The sequence below is a fragment of the Diachasma alloeum genome, unplaced genomic scaffold, assembly GCF_001412515.2.
Source record: "Diachasma alloeum isolate Michigan unplaced genomic scaffold, Dall2.0 Dall_scaffold_00381, whole genome shotgun sequence".
In the NCBI taxonomy this organism is placed as follows: Eukaryota; Metazoa; Arthropoda; class Insecta; order Hymenoptera; family Braconidae; genus Diachasma; species Diachasma alloeum.
Genome location: NW_021680520.1, coordinates 229,946 through 246,321, shown reverse-complemented (window position 1 = coordinate 246,321; position 16,376 = coordinate 229,946). Strand labels below are relative to the sequence as shown.

The 16,376-nt window shown below is 39.6% G+C and overlaps 1 protein-coding gene across 1 annotated transcript in view; it reads left to right on the top strand.

Annotated features, from left to right (window-relative positions):
* LOC107041831 overlaps nucleotides 1-16,376 on the top strand; it is an 82,223-nt gene that overhangs the window by 18,375 nt on the left and 47,472 nt on the right. Inside the window, exons 4-7 of the mRNA XM_029126389.1 lie at nucleotides 9,237-9,392; nucleotides 9,463-9,715; nucleotides 11,620-11,777; nucleotides 12,158-12,293. Of these exons, the coding sequence (XP_028982222.1) occupies nucleotides 9,237-9,392; nucleotides 9,463-9,715; nucleotides 11,620-11,777; nucleotides 12,158-12,293 (703 nt within the window). The remainder of the gene's footprint in view (nucleotides 1-9,236; nucleotides 9,393-9,462; nucleotides 9,716-11,619; nucleotides 11,778-12,157; nucleotides 12,294-16,376) is intronic.

Below are 16,376 nucleotides of genomic sequence, written 5' to 3'. Positions count from 1 at the left end.
AACAAATTATCGATTGTATCATCCAGATACTAGAAAAGTGACAGTGTCAAGAAATGTCATCTTTCGCGAGTGTGTCAACGGAGAGACATCCCTTGGCGAAGCAAGTGACGAGGAAGACTGGTTGCAGGGGGCAGACAGTCAGCCAGGACAGGTAGACCAGCAGAATGAAGACGAGATTCAGCAAGATGGTAATGAAGCTCAGGGAGCTATCAACGGGTTCAATGGAGTCGAACCACAAGTCGGTAATGCTGAGGCTGCACCACCACCTGAGATTGGAGTGCCTATACCACCAGTCGAGAATGCTGTCAATGCTCAACGAAATGAGGAACCTGCTGCGTCTGCTAACCAAGGTCGTGTGCTACGAGATTGATCACAGATTCGACCATCGAGGTGGTTAATCAATGGAATTGACTTTGCTGAGTACAGTGCTCCGAAAAATTTTAACGAGGTACTAAGTGGATCTGATGCTGGTCATTGGGAGCGGGCGATTGAAGAGGAGCTCAGAGCACACGAGATAAATGGCACCTGGGAGATTGTACCTAGGGATCAGACAAGAAAAACCATTGACTCCAAGTGGGTTTTCAGGGTTGCTCAGAGACCTGATGGGAGCGTGAGCCGGTATAAAGCGCGGTTGTGTGCTAGAGGATTTCTGCAAGAAAAGGGCGTGGACTTCGAGGAGACTTTTTCACCGGTTGTTCGCTACGATTCACTGAGAGTTCTGTTGGCAACAGTAGCTGAGCAAGACTTGGAAATGGTTCAATTCGACGTTCGCACTGCGTTCCTGTACGGAGATCTTCAAGAGGAAATTCACATGAAGGTTCCAGTGGGCCTGAACGTCGGAGAAAGCGAGAATGAGGTTGTATGTTGTTTGAAAAGGTCATTATATGGTTTGAAGCAAGCACCTAGGTGCTGGAATCGTAAATTCTGTGATTTTTTGCAACGATTCACATTTGTGCAATCCACTGCAGACGAGTGCATTTTCTATAGTATTGTCAATAAGGACTGTCAAATTTATCTTGCTCTATTTGTCGATGATGGACTAGTAGCTTGTAAATTAGGAGTCATGTTGAAAAGTGTGATTGAGAAAATGAGAAGCGAGTTCGAGATTACTATTGGAGATTGTAGTCATTTTGCTGGGTTGCAAATAGCCCGTAATCGTGTTAAGAAAACAATGTTCTTGCATCAAGGCGCGTACACACGTAAAATTCTTAATCGTTTTCACATGACTAACGCGAAATCTTTTTCGGTACCCGCAGATCCGAATGTTACGTTGCAGCCTGCAGATGATGAGAAGTTGTGCAATGCACCGTATCGAGAGACTGTCGGGTCACTAATGTTTCTAGCAACTGTGTCGAGACCGGATATCGCGTACGCCGTTAATGCGGCAAGTAAGTTCCTAAACAATCCGAGTGAAATTCACTGGCGAGCAGTGAAGCGTATTTTTGCATTTCTAGTCGGAACCAAAGATGTAGGAATAATGTATCAGAGTGGTGGAAGTGAACCACAATTGATTGGGTATTCTGACGCAGACTATGCGGGTGATCTCGAGACTAGACGCTCAACGACGGGGTATGTATTCAGTCTGGCCGGCGGTCCGGTCATTTGGGCATCCCAGAGACAGAAGTTAGTAGTTTTGAGCACCACTGAGGCAGAATATGTCGCTGCATCAGCTGCTGCGAAAGAGGTTGTATGGCTCAGGAGACTGTTGGCTGACATTGGACGGCAGTGCAATCAGCCAACAGTATTGTATGTCGACAATCAAAGCACAACTCGTTTGGCTAAGAATCGCAAGTTTCATAAGAGAACTAAGCATATTGATATTCGAGTTCATCAATTGCGTGAGATAACAGAGGCAGGAGCTTTGCGAGTGGTCTATACTCCATCTGCAACATAACGTGCAGATATTCTTACTAAAGCGCTGCCTCGAAATCGTTTTTTGGCTCACAGTAAAAACATTGGGCTATTTGAATGCGAGAGTATGAAAAATATTTAAGCAGCGAAAGTGTTGAAGTGAGCTATGCATATTTTTGTTTTGTGCGCATGCGCATGGTCAGTGGCAAGCCTGTACGCCATCTGCGTGTTTAGTCAGTCGCTTCTGAGATGTAAGGAAGAGAAGTTAACGGTGAATAAAACTTTTAATATTCTAACAAACAACTGGTTTATTTATTGGACCTTCTTCCCCTCCTCATCTCTACCTGCCTTGGATCCGTAAACAATTGGCTTTATCATAATTTAACAAAAATTTTAACTTCTCCCTTTTCAAAAATATGCTACATAATTTCAAACTATCTCAAGGATATAAAGAAATTCATATAATATAATAATTTATAAATTCAAATAATTACACCTTCTTTCCCACACCTGAAAAATCCTCCTTACTGACTACCATTAATGCTGAAACGTCCCTGTAGAGGGATAATGGCCACAAGACTAAAATGTCAGAGCCATAAAAATCGAAGAAGAAGAAGAAGGAGAAGAAATTACAGGAGTCCTACAGTAGCGCGCGTTCGGTCTCATAAGTTAAAATTCAGTACCGAAGTGGTAAAGGGGTCNTCGGGGTAAGTTAACAGTGGGGTAAAACGGTATATCAGGGTAAATCGGGCGGTAGGGCAAAGCGGACAGGATAGTTTGCACAATAGAGTNATAAGTTAACATTCAGTACCGAAGTGGTAAAGGGGTCCAAGTCAATTTTGACTATTGACCAGTTCTCAATGAATATCTCGGAATCTAAGGGAGATAGCTAATTTTTGTTATAACCTTTCTTGAAGAGCCGGTTGAGAGCTACAACAAATGTAATTACGAAAATTGCGCANATACCGGAGTAAATTGGGCAGTGAGGTAATACGGCCAATTACACAGTAGACAAACAGATAGTGCAGTAAAATGGGATACTGCCGGAAATTGAACGATCAGTAAATCGCGGCGAGGGATGGAATGAAGGTGAAGGGAGGGGGGAGGGAAATTAAACATGTAGTGATGCGGAATCGACATGACCCTTGCGACGTTTGACCCTCGTGAGATGATTCTCTCGACGCTTGACCCTCGAGCGGTATGTGCTAACANTATAACCTTTCTTGAAGAGCCGGTTGAGAGCTACAACAAATGTAATTACGAAAATTGCGCAATCTCCCTTAGATTCTGAAATATTCCTCAAAAACTCAACTGGGAGATAAGTCGACTTAAACCATTTTACCACTTCGCTACTGAATTTATATGCTCATATAGATGTACGTGCTCATTACCCACCTCCGCCTCCCTNTGACCCTTGCGACGTTTTATCCTCGCGAGATATAACCCTTGCCTCGCTTGACCCTTGTGCGGTTAGTGCTTCGGACGTTTGATCCTTGTCGGGTATGATCATTGAGAGGTTGTGCCCTCGCGAGCTATGACCCCCACGAGATATATGACCCTTGTAAGGCATGACGTACGAAGTATGACCCTCATGATATTTGACCCTTGCGAGGTATGATCCTTGAAACATNAAAATTCCCAGTTTCAACTTTATTTTGAAGATAATTTTTCATTCTTCAAAACGAGCTCTAACTCTTCCCAATCGGATTATTGAATCGAAAAATATTGACGATTGAGAAGGGACCGTTTTACCCCATCCTCCCCTACGAAAACGTGGCTGGAGGTGAATCCCAAAAAATTTGAAATTTTGCAACCAATTGATAATGATCANCGTACGAAGTATGACCCTCATGATATTTGACCCTTGCGAGGTATGATCCTTGAAACATATCACCCCAATATCTAATTTGATTAGTGATCAATAATCTCAATCAATCTGGTCTAATTAATGAGAGAATTAGATTTACNGAATCCCAAAAAATTTGAAATTTTGCAACCAATTGATAATGATCATGATCCACTTTAAAAAAATCCAGTGTAACGATTTCTGAAGCCTCTATTCCGCCTATCAAGTAATGTAATATTATGTCTATGTATATTTTTTCATATACTGTAATTTATTTAATAATTGAAAAAATGAAATACAGTTCTGTACTATGAAAAAATGCATGTATAGTATATATATAATATAATATATTGAATATAATATATATAATATATTGTGACCGTTCAATATTTAATTAATATTATTTCCTAAAAGGGGGATTTAGGGCAATTTAATAATGAGGACAAATGAGGGATAAAATTAACTAAATATCTATATTTCTAGTAATTTACAGATTAGATCGTCGTAAGACGTTTGAAATGCCTTTTACTTGGATCTAGGGTTATGGGTAAGGCCAGGCAACTTTTGTACACGTAAAAAGGGGAGTGACTCTAATGCAGAAAAAGGGGAGAAGCTAGTCGTGTCGAGGGAATGCAACTAAATATAAGAAGAATAACTAAATGGGGAAGAAACAAAAGAATGTAGGCTCACCGTTGGGGGGTATGAAGGGTAATATTGTGGGGACAAGAGGGAAAATGAGGGGGGTAACTCGTACTCACGATGGGACTTCACTCTGGCGAACACGTGGAATTCCACCGGCGCCTTGCACTCCTTCAAAATACCAGGGCGTTTTCCTGGAGAGCCTCCTTTCCACCTCGGGGTTTCCTGGGCACCAATACTAGAGCTGGGATGAGCTCGATGTATCGAAAATCCTCTTTTTATCCGCCAATACTTCCGGGCGAATTTTACTGTATTCACTATTACTACTTTCGGGGCACGTGGTGACTCACGGGGCAGCTATTGCACGAGTGACGGTCTCTTCTTTTCCTTCGCGATTCGTGGGGGTTCGTCAGGTGTCGATGTCCTTCGGGTTTTAATTCGGGAGCAATCGGGGCCAATCAGCACGGGTGAGTGGTGACGATGACCACAATCCAGGGATGTCTCGCAAGGGATTATTGCTGGTGGTGAATATTCGGGGGTCTAGTATGGGGAATTTCCAGGAGGCGATGGCTTCTCCAATTGATCGGGTGGGGCCGGAACTGATGTCTTCCTTCGGCTGGTGTCTTCGTGATGTCCAGGGGCAGGGGCAGAGGGGCGATGAGGGGAAAAGTGAGGGAAGGGGTATCCAACGGTGGCGGGATTTACCTTTTAGGGGGCAGTGTGTAGTGGGAAAAAATATGTAGAAAAATCATAAAAAATAAATGAATATGCCTCGTCACAATATAAAATATAATATATATTATATTATACATAATATATAATACAATATAATATATAGCAGATATATTATACATATATGATTTATATTTTCATTTTTTCAACTGTAAAAAAATTTATAGTTCCGTAAAAAAAACAGATATATAGGATAGTATATATGTATACAGTACATAATAAATCCCTAAAAATGAATAAGAACGTAAAAAGTGAAAGAGAAACGAAGAAGAAGATGAAGAGGATTATAACGATTCCGAATAAATTATTCAACAATTAAATTCTCATTCTGAAAAACTTTGTTGAAGCCATTCATTTTTTCTGCATTATTATTATTGAGATAAAAATTAATGAAAGTGAGAAACGGTAAGGTTTTACTATTCTGGCACCCATGGAAAATAATACGCGCGCGCCCTGTTCTAGTCAATTGAAAATTGATAGATCAAGATCATGGAGGTCATGAGCCCGTACAGCTATATGAGCATATAAATTTAAATTTGAATTCATATGTCTCATAGAGGTTGAAATTAAGTCAAAGTTATTCAGAACATTCACCATGACGCTTTCCTACATTGATTTTGATCATATCAAATTTAAATGTTGAATTTGAATAGTATATGAATTTAATAATATTTTAAATCCTTGTCACCTGGTACCAAAAATACTTCACAATTTGAGCCCTAAAAGGCCAACAATTTAATAGTAAATGCAGAGTCTATTTCCAAACTTCAATTCTGAACTGTGTGAGGCGAGGGGCTGGTCACTTAGAAAATCACTGGACCACTCGATTGGAAATTAAAGAAGCAATCACCAAAAATCACTGGAAATCAAGTGCTTTCCATTTCCGGTGGCGATTTCTAATGACTTCTGGAAATCATCGGGAATCAGTAGAAATCATAACGAAATTAGGTGATTTCAGAAGTAATTAGAAATCATCTTTGAATATGAAATATAACTCTTGTAATATTTAACCCTAAGAGCGAGATGTGACCCTCGCGGACGTACAATCCTCGTGGTGCATAACCGTCGCGAAGTTTCACGGTGTATGATAAAATGTAACGTTATGAGGTTGACCTGTTTTGACATCCTCACGTATTACAACTTCATATAGAAAACTGCAATTATCGACAGAAGCCTCAGTTTGATCCTGAAATCATGATTTTTCGAGTGCTTTTTGAACTCAAGAAATCCTTATAATTTTCTAGAAGTCATAGAAATCCGAGAAATCAACAGAAATAATGATTTCTAATTCCTATCGAGACATCACAGAAATCATTCCAAATCACAGAATATCATCCCATTCTGGAAATGGCTGAGCCACCTGACTGAGGAGTAATCAGCCTCTCGAGAACATGTAAAGGGTGCATTCAAATATTATGTCACACCAATGGTGGGGGGGGGGAGGATCAGTCGTTGTGACACTTTGTGACGACCCGGGATGAAAAAATGAGAGTCTTTGAGGGTCTTGCATCTGCGTCTGTCAAAGAGTATTGCTCAGCGCCAGTATACATACTTTTGAGAGACTCTTCGCAAGAGACTGTGCGATACTATTGTATTGGCCGACCAGAACCAAGCGTCTATGGGCGAGAGACTCTGGGTCTCTCACCGGTTCCAATAATTAATTAATCATTAATAACTCCCCCAATTATATTGGTGGAGTATAATTAAGTACATTAATGTACGTAATCCGTCAATCTAATCATGATAGTAAAAACAAAAAAAAGAATTCGACCTAACGGTCTNCTATGGGCGAGAGACTCTGGGTCTCTCACCGGTTCCAATACTTAATTAATCATTAATAACTCCCCCAATTATATTGGTGGAGTATAATTAAGTACATCAATGTACATCAGTTACTATCCCGGCTCGATGCTGCTTAACTTCGATGATCGCTGAATGTCCGGGAGTCCTCTAGGCCGTGCTGTTCCTTCTGACACTGATAATACTTTTTGGGCTTATATAGGCAATTCATGGAACAGGTATGATAGTGCTATGTGTAGTGGGGTAATGTAGCCTAGTGAATGGAAGGGAAAATAAATGAACAATGAGGTTAAATAGGATATCAGGGTAAATTTAACAGTGGGGTTAAATGGGATATCGGGGTAAATTGAGCAGAGGTAAGTGGGGTAAAATCGTATATCGGGGTAGTTTGGACGGTGGGGTCGAATGGGATATCGGATAAGTTAGCAGTGGGGTAAAATGGTATACCGGGGGAAAATGGACAGTGGGGTAGAACGGTATATCGGGGTAAATTGGTCAGTGAGGTCAATTGGGCAGTGGGATAAAATGGTATATATCGGGGTAATTTAAGCAGTGACAAAGATCAGGGTTTCAGGGTGGTTTAAACAGTGATAAAAAACGGGATTTCGGGGTAAGTTAACAGTGGGGTAAAACGGTATATCAGGGTAAATCGGGCGGTAGGGCAAAGCGGACAGGATAGTTTGCACAATAGAGTAAAACGGTATACCGGAGTAAATTGGGCAGTGAGGTAATACGGCCAATTACACAGTAGACAAACAGATAGTGCAGTAAAATGGGATACTGCCGGAAATTGAACGATCAGTAAATCGCGGCGAGGGATGGAATGAAGGTGAAGGGAGGGGGGAGGGAAATTAAACATGTAGTGATGCGGAATCGACATGACCCTTGCGACGTTTGACCCTCGTGAGATGATTCTCTCGACGCTTGACCCTCGAGCGGGATGTGCTAACGACGTTTGACCTTCGGGAGATATGACCCTTGCGACGTTTTATCCTCGCGAGATATAACCCTTGCCTCGCTTGGCCCTTGTGCGGTTAGTGCTTCGGACGTTTGATCCTTGTCGGGTATGATCATTGAGAGGTTGTGCCCTCGCGAGCTATGACCCCCACGAGATATATGACCCTTGTAAGGCATGACGTACGAAGTATGACCCTCATGATATTTGACCCTTGCGAGGTATGATCCTTGAAACATATCACCCCAATATCTAATTTGATTAGTGATCAATAATCTCAATCAATCTGGTCTAATTAATGAGAGAATTAGATTTACCACAAAAAAATTCCAAATCCCGATCTCTCGATCAGAGACTCCAGTATCTGGCGCGGAGGCAAAGACTCATACATACTCGAGTCTCTCACCAAAGACTCTTCGAGATGCGTGACCGATTCCGAGAGACCCAGGCAGACTGATTTCAGTCTCTCATAGTCGTGGGCAGACTCGAGAGACTGAAAATTTTTATCCCGGGGAAATGCGGGTAGAGGTTGTTCAGGTTGTGACGTTACACCATATGATTTTCCAATTTTTAATCGACGAAATCTTGAACCGAATTTTGTTCTTATCCCCTTTCCTCATGAAGAAAATAGCTTCCATGTGGAAGCAACAAAGGTTTCGGTAGTTCTAAAAACTATCCCAAAGATTCATAAAGAGGCATTTTGGAAAGCTGTGATAGCAATAATTTAATAAGTTACAACATGTTCAAAACGCGTATACATATTCAATTGGTCGCCTAAGAATTTTGCGTTCTCCTTCTTATTCCCATTTTTCAACTTCAATTTTATGAAGAAAACTGAAAAATTCGCTACAACAGAGAGAGGGAGTTATAGTTTTTGTGACGTAATACAGAGGGGGGTCCTTGTTTGTGGCAGCTTGTGACGGAAGGGTGGAAGGCAGTCTAAAAAGTTCAAACGTGTGTGAAGTATTATTTGAATGGCTTCTAAACTACTAAAAAATGCGTAGATTGAGATTAAACTAGAACAGCCTCAAAACTATCTTCAAATTGTGTCGACAGAGACCAAAGTCATTAACTCTAGTTTGGTCACCTGGTTTTTGATGTTTTTATTTGAATCGCACTACCAGACTTAAATGGAAAATCATCGAAAAAAAATGTTTCAAAATTGTTTAACTTTTTAATAACGGACATGATTTTTTGCAGATTTTTCTAGTCAACCCTCTAATTAATATAACAAAATAAAAATGAGCTTTGCGGTGATTCCTTCGTATGGTGACCAATTTAGGGTTAAAAAAATAAAAGCTAAGCTCTTAACAAAAATTACGCATTCCATTTTATCACTTTGCTAGTGGATTGATGCTCACTGTCATAGTAAATATCAAATGGACGTTGAATCACAATTGATGGAAATTTCAGTATTTGAAGGAAGGTGGGTACGCCACCCACATGGTTGGAAAATGGCACTTGGGTTTCTATAAAAAAGAATACACACCCACATTTCGAGGTTTTGATACACATTTTGGATTTTGGAATGGGCATCAGGATTATTACAGCTACGAATTCGAGTCCCACGTACGTGCCAATTATTACCTTCTAATACAATAATATATGACGGAAATTTAGGCTTTGTTCATTATTTTAGGATGGTTATCGTGGTTACGATATGAGAAGTAATATGTTAGTTTCATACGAAGCTAAAAATCTGTACTCCACAGATCTTTACACAGACGAGACAGTTCGATTGATTGACACACACGATAAAAGTACTCCAATGTTCATATATCTCGCACATGCCGCTGTACACAGTGCAAATGGATACGATCCCTTCCAGGCGCCAGATCAAGAAATAGCGCAATTCTGGTATATCAGTGATCCAGAAAGACGTAAATATGCTGGTAATTTTGTTATTGTATATTTTAGTAGTGAAAAATCGTTGCTGAGTACCCAGGTAGGAAATTCCAGTGTTGGACAAACCGGCCAAGTGCGGCACAAGCCTGGGCTTGCCAAGCTTTGGCGCCCAAGCTTGGTCTGATGTTCGACCATCCATCAAAGAGCCGGTATTGACAGATCTTTCCCAGCCTTGGGCTGAACATTGGCATTAGGGCTATCCAAGCCCCAACCAGTGGTGGCCCGGAATTAATGATGCCGCGAGACACTTTACGAAACAAAACTTTGGAGATATGATCTTGGTCTCAATGAACATGAAAATCTTTGCTCTCATCCCAGTCTCCAAATAGGCGTATCGACTCCTCTCTTGATGACTCTGAGTCAATTTATCTCATCTCGGTCTCAAGTTTTTCGTGTTTTTTAATGTGAAATCTCGACTTTTGTCTCGGTTTGTCTCGTCTCGGTTTTCTACATATAACAAATGCGCAAAACTGGAAACCGAGATGAGATCAATTGACTCGGAGTCATCACAAGAGGAGTCGATACAGCGCATTTCAAGACTGAGACGAGATAAAAAATTTCCATATTTACTGCTACAATCCCTCCACAGTATTGTCTCGTGATGTCTCGTCAAATGTCTGAGGAGTAATATTGAATTACTTGTATCGCAATCACTCATATCATATTCATGTAATAAAGTAATGTTCAATTGAGCCTGGTCAACGTCTGACCGCCAACGCTGGGCCGAGATTCGTGCCCAGGTCTGGCCCCACGTTATTATCCCAGGTTTCAATCAATTCCGGTGCGGTCCCGGCTGAGGAACGAGCCCCGAACTTCGGCAATCCGGCTGCCGTGCTTGGATCGAGCCCGGCTCGTTCGCTTTTTCCTACCTGGGAAACCATATGAATATCAAAACAACAGAAATTATGGAAAATTACGACATATATATTTTGTGGTAATTAATTGGAACTTAGTCGTTTTCGGAATCACTTTGTAAGTCAAGACGTCATGAAGCCAGCTAGGTACCACTTCATTGGCCGCACTCAAAAATAAAAGCTGGTGTTTTTGCTCTAATCATGTGTATGGGACAATTATAATAAGGTTTCTCTTCACTTTTTTTTTCAATTTATCCAGGTGTTTCTTCCAAATTTTTTTTTTCTTATTTTGACGTATTTCATCGAGACACTGACATGACAGTGAAACGGTTGAACCCTCCACCTTCCCTTGCCTGGTAGGGTTTTTAATTGTTCTATTGACTTGTTCGTAATAAAGAAAAATGAAAGTTCGAAACAGAAAAGGTTTTTCGAAAAAAAACTCAAGTCGATAAGTTAGAAAGAATTGTACAGTGTGAGGGAAGTGCTTTTGTAGCTCAAAAAATTTCCGCCAGAAAAGATCCCTTGATAGCTTATGCAAAAGTGATTCATTATCATAGGAATACATACATAATACCAGAATTATTACAGTAGAGTTCTCTCTATTTCCTCGGCTCGGGACGTGTCCTTGAGTGAATTTAATATGAAATCTAAATAATGGAATTTCTCCCACTCTGTCACTGTAGAGCGCATTGGAGAGGGAAGGTAGATGGTGGGTAGGGGGAATTGCAGTAGTGGGAGAGAAGCAACATAACTTACGACTGTCCCCATATGGCAACCATCCCGTTACTGAAACATTGCGTAATTCTACGCGCATGACGTCGAAAACACGGTTGCAGAATGCATGAGGAGTGGGAGAACTTTTCTGAGGGGGAGCAAGCGAAGAGGAGAAGAGAGGGAAAATAATGGAAGCTGAAAATAGAAGGAACTCTACTGTATAATAAAACGGGTTAACTTATTGCGTTGCAGCCCTTCAAAAAGAATTTATCACTCGACATACAAATGAAAATAATAAAATACTTAATTCTGTTTACCTTCAGCAATGGTCTCAAAATTGGATCAGAGTGTGGGCGAAGTTGTAGCAGCCCTTCGTCGACGAGAAATGCTGCAGAACAGTATTATTCTATTCCTTTCAGATAATGGCGCCCCTACTGTTGGTTTTTACCATAATGCTGGAAGTAATTATCCTTTACGTGGGGTAAGAAACTGTTTTTTTATGGAGAGAATTGTTCGGATTTCGGAATAGAAGTCAATCATCCATATAACTTACTTGATTGACGATTTAATTATCTCGGTTATGATTGATTCTAGAAGAGAATGTCATGAGGTGTGTGTGATTATTCTTTAAATCACGTGTACGTTTCGAGCTATTGACATTAACTTCACTCGAAAGAATAAAAAACTAAATATCAATTTGATTGAATTGTGATTTTTTTGTTTTTCTTTTTTTTATATCAATTGATTAATTAATGACACCACAACACGGTTAGTTTATCAGGAGATCAAATTTAATCATAATAGGGTTTTTTCGTTGAAAAGTTACACAAATCACTTTCAATCATTTTCAATATTTTTAAGATCAAAGCGACAGTTTGGGAAGGAGCAGTACACTGTGCCGCAGCAATTTGGAGTCCTTCAATAAATCAAGCTCAGAGAGTAAGTGATCAACTCATCCATATGTCAGACTGGCTCCCCACATTACTATCTGCAGCGGGTATGTTGCATTAGACATGTATTATGTGCTAAAATCGTTAATAGTGTATTGAATTATTATTTCGGACACTAAGATAAAAAATTACTTCTATTGAAGAATTATATGATCAAGCAGAACAGATTTGCTTCAGGTAAATAAACCGCTTCGTCGAAAAAAATTGGAAATTTTTCACAAATATAACATTTTTGCCATGAAAGTTCGAACTGTTCGTAGAAACAATCGAAATGTTTGCGGAAAAATATATAATTTATGATTCGGAGGTAAAAAGGATTTCATCACAGAAAGAATAAATTGATGATGAATAAATTTTCACGACAACGATTATTATGTTCTCCTCGGAATTATTTAATTAAGACATTTTTAGCTAAAAAATTCAAGTTTTCTGAATATATGAACATGTGGAGTTTCTGTGATTATGCGTACGTTTGGACTTGCTGTGTATATTAGGTGTACGAATAAGTTTTAGGACACTTCGATTCCGTGTCATGAAAGTAATTCAAAGTTACCGCTTACATATGATATGGTGGGATTTATTATGTAGTATTAAAACATAAGGGAGTCATAAACATAACCTTAAATTCTGTGAATAAAACAATGCAGACCGATAAGCTATTTATTAGACTGCATTCGCTATGAATTCCATCAAGGAAAAACTGTTAGGAAAGCATGTCAATCAATTTCTTCTGTTCCTGGGGACAATACTGTATCTAAAAGTACATGTGAGTATTGGTATAAGCGATTTAAAGAAGGTGATTTCGACGTTAGTGACCGTGAACGTACTGGGGTCCCTGTAAGGGTGGATGACCAGGAACTCCAAGCGTTGCTGGATGAAAACTCTTGCCAAACGGAAAAACAACTTGCAAAACAGCTTAGAGTAACTCAACAGATCATTTCTTATCGCTTAAACGCAATGGAAAAGATTTGAAAAGGAACAAAGTGGGTGCCACACTTTTTGACTCAAGAGAATAAAGATAGCCGACTTGACATATGTCTGAATCTTTACAATAAGCAACATAGAAAGTCGTTTTTGTGGAAAATTGTTACGTTGTGCCACACCCGGCGTATTAACCAGACTCAGCTCCAACTGATTTTCACTTGTTTCGGAAGATGCAAAACGAATTGACTGATGTACGATTCAAAACATTTGAAGAAGTGCAAAAATGGGTCGATAATTTCCTCGTCTCGCAAGATGAAATTTTCTTTGCGGAAGGCATCCGTGAATTACTTAACAGATGGCTGAAGGTCATTCAAAATGATGGAGATTATTTTGATGAATAAATGTAGTTTATTTTTTTTCGAAAATGAATTTTAAATTTTTTGCAAAGTGTCCTAAAACTTATTTGTACACCTAATATATGAGGTATTCCATGTGAACCCACCCAGGTCTAAACCCTCACCGTCGCCAATCATATTGCCGATTTTTCCTGTGGTTTGTATAGAAAAATATGACTTCTCAAATTTTTTCGGATTTTTTGAGACATCCTGTGGGCAGCCATGTTTTTTTTTTCAAGTTTCATCTTCAAATGCCTGTAACTTCCGTAAAAATCAACTGATTTGAGTTTTTTTAAATAAAATGTGCGTCTTCAAAGACAGTCTCCATATAAAAATATGTCAATTTTTTTCAATTCGTTCTTCCACCGATTTCCTCAGAAAAACCTCAAAAAACTTAAAAAAACGAGTCGTTTTCAAAGTTGGACCCTTTTCATATTTTTCAAAAAATTTCAGTGAATATATTGGACCAAAATAAAATTTTTCACCAAAGGCCGAAGTGAGATCTCTATTAGAACACACCACTCGAAAAGATTTATTGTTAATGAATTTCCAAAAAATCATCAAATTGTTTNAAATAAAATTTTTCACCAAAGGCCGAAGTGAGATCTCTATTAGAACACACCACTCGAAAAGATTTATTGTTAATGAATTTTCAAAAAATCATCAAATTGTTTCAGATTCGAACATAATGCAGTGATTCTTCAGGCGGTAAATTTAAATAATGCTTCTGCGTTCAAATACGAAAATAATTTTGAAATTTTTGAAATTTCTCATCCCGGATTTATATATTCAAATTGGAAATGACGGCCACGAAATGGGAAACCCACTTTGGCTTTTGGTGTAAAGTTTTGTTTTGGTCCAATATATTCACTGAAATTTTTTGAAAAATATAAAAAGGGTCCAACTTTGAAAACGACACGTTTTTTTAAGTTTTTTGAAGATTTTCTGAAGAAATCGATGGAAGAACGGATTGAAAAAAAATTGGCATATTTTTATATGGAGAGTGTGTTCGAAGACGCACATTTTGTAAAAAAAAAACTCAAATCGGTTGATTTTTACGGAAGTTACAGGCATTTGAAGATAAAACTTGCAAAAAAATATGGCTGTCCACAGCCATATTTGGATGCCTCAAAAAATCTGAAAAAATTTGAGAAGTCATATTTTTCCATATACAACCGCAGGAAAAATCGGCAATATGATTGGTGATGGTGAGGGTTTTGACCTCGATGAGTTCACATGGAATACCCCATATACACTGAGAGAAATCCATCCTTGATTTCAAAGACGGGCTCGACTACCCAATCCAGGTAGGAATTGACGATGGAAACAAGGCTCATCAAGCCCTGAATCAAGGCTCGAAAATTCTCAATCAGGACTGGGGTCCAAGCTTGGATCAGCCCTCATTCAGCCACAAAATGATAACCATAATTGAGGCTTACTTTCCAAGGCTCGATCAAGGCCTGATCCAAGCCTTAAATTGAGAAATTTTAAAGGCTCAATCGCGCTTCTTTCTAACAAATTATATTATTATTTACAGCCATTTGTTTGAATGATTTCTGATTCTTTAATCAGCTTTTCTGTCGATTTCAAAAGCTCCATAAAAAACGGGGTAGGCCCGTCAGTAATGGTGGTCGACAACCCGATAAACGTTAATTGTAATGATTGATTAATGAACAATGGATTTTTAAAAAGTCATCAACATTGTTATTTTTTATCAATTATTTGTACATTTTAACACTCGAAAAATTGCTCCTACTCGAGGAGATTCGATCCGGCGTGCTTCTGATCCATAGTCCAGCGCGTCTCGTATAGAAATTCAAGCGGGGATGCGGCTGAACCTCCGCTCGAGCCGATCGCTAAGCCCGGGCTTGATTGTACAGCAAGCTAGGATTGAGCGGAGAGATTTCTACACTCGGTTTCCACTAGGCCATCTGAAACTTCTTACGACGAGATATTTTCATCGAGTGTAAAAACGCAACGTGGTGTTCTTTTATTTATCCGTAAATAAAACTATAGCAGTCTCCCTATTATTCTTACTCCTTATGATTTTAGTTGGGGAAGTTGACTTTCCCTACCACTGAGTCCGTTCACGTGTAGTGGTAAGTGCGTGTGTCCCGCTGCGCGACGGGAATGCGCAATGGGATACTCTTCGGTGCCACCCGTCATGTGTTATGTATAGCCTTGTGTTTTGTCGTTTATAACCTCAACATGTCCTCGGTGAAAACAAATTTGAACAGGAAATCTCCAGTTTCAGTGGAGTTACACATTAAAATAAAAGCCGTAGACGAGGTAACAAGTGGGACTCCAGTTTCAGCGATTGCTGAAAATCTCAACATTCACGAGGCCACTATGAAGTCTTGGGTAAAATAAAAAGACAAAATCGAGAAATGAAAAAACGAGCTCGAAAATGTTATTCCTCAATCAACAAAAAGATTGGGGAAATCAGTGAACATCTTGATGGATAGAGTACTGTGGTGTTTGATAATAAAAACACTTAAACAGACAAAAGAACCATTCCAATCATTTCACCCTCGGGATTTCATTTCATTTGACAGGTTGAGGTTATGGTTGTTTCCACTACAGGAAAAGTGATAAAGACGGATTCCACTCTCTCTCTCCCTTTCTCCCTCTCTCCGTCTCTCGCCCCCTCTCGCTCTCTCTCTGTCTCTCTCTCTGTCTCTCTCTCTGTCTCCCTCTCTGTCTCTCTCTCTGTCTCTTTCTCTGTCTCTCTCTCTGTCTCTCTCTGTCTCTCTCTCTCTCTCCGTCTCTCTCTCTGTCTCTCTGTCTCTCTCTCTGTCTCTCTCTCTCTCT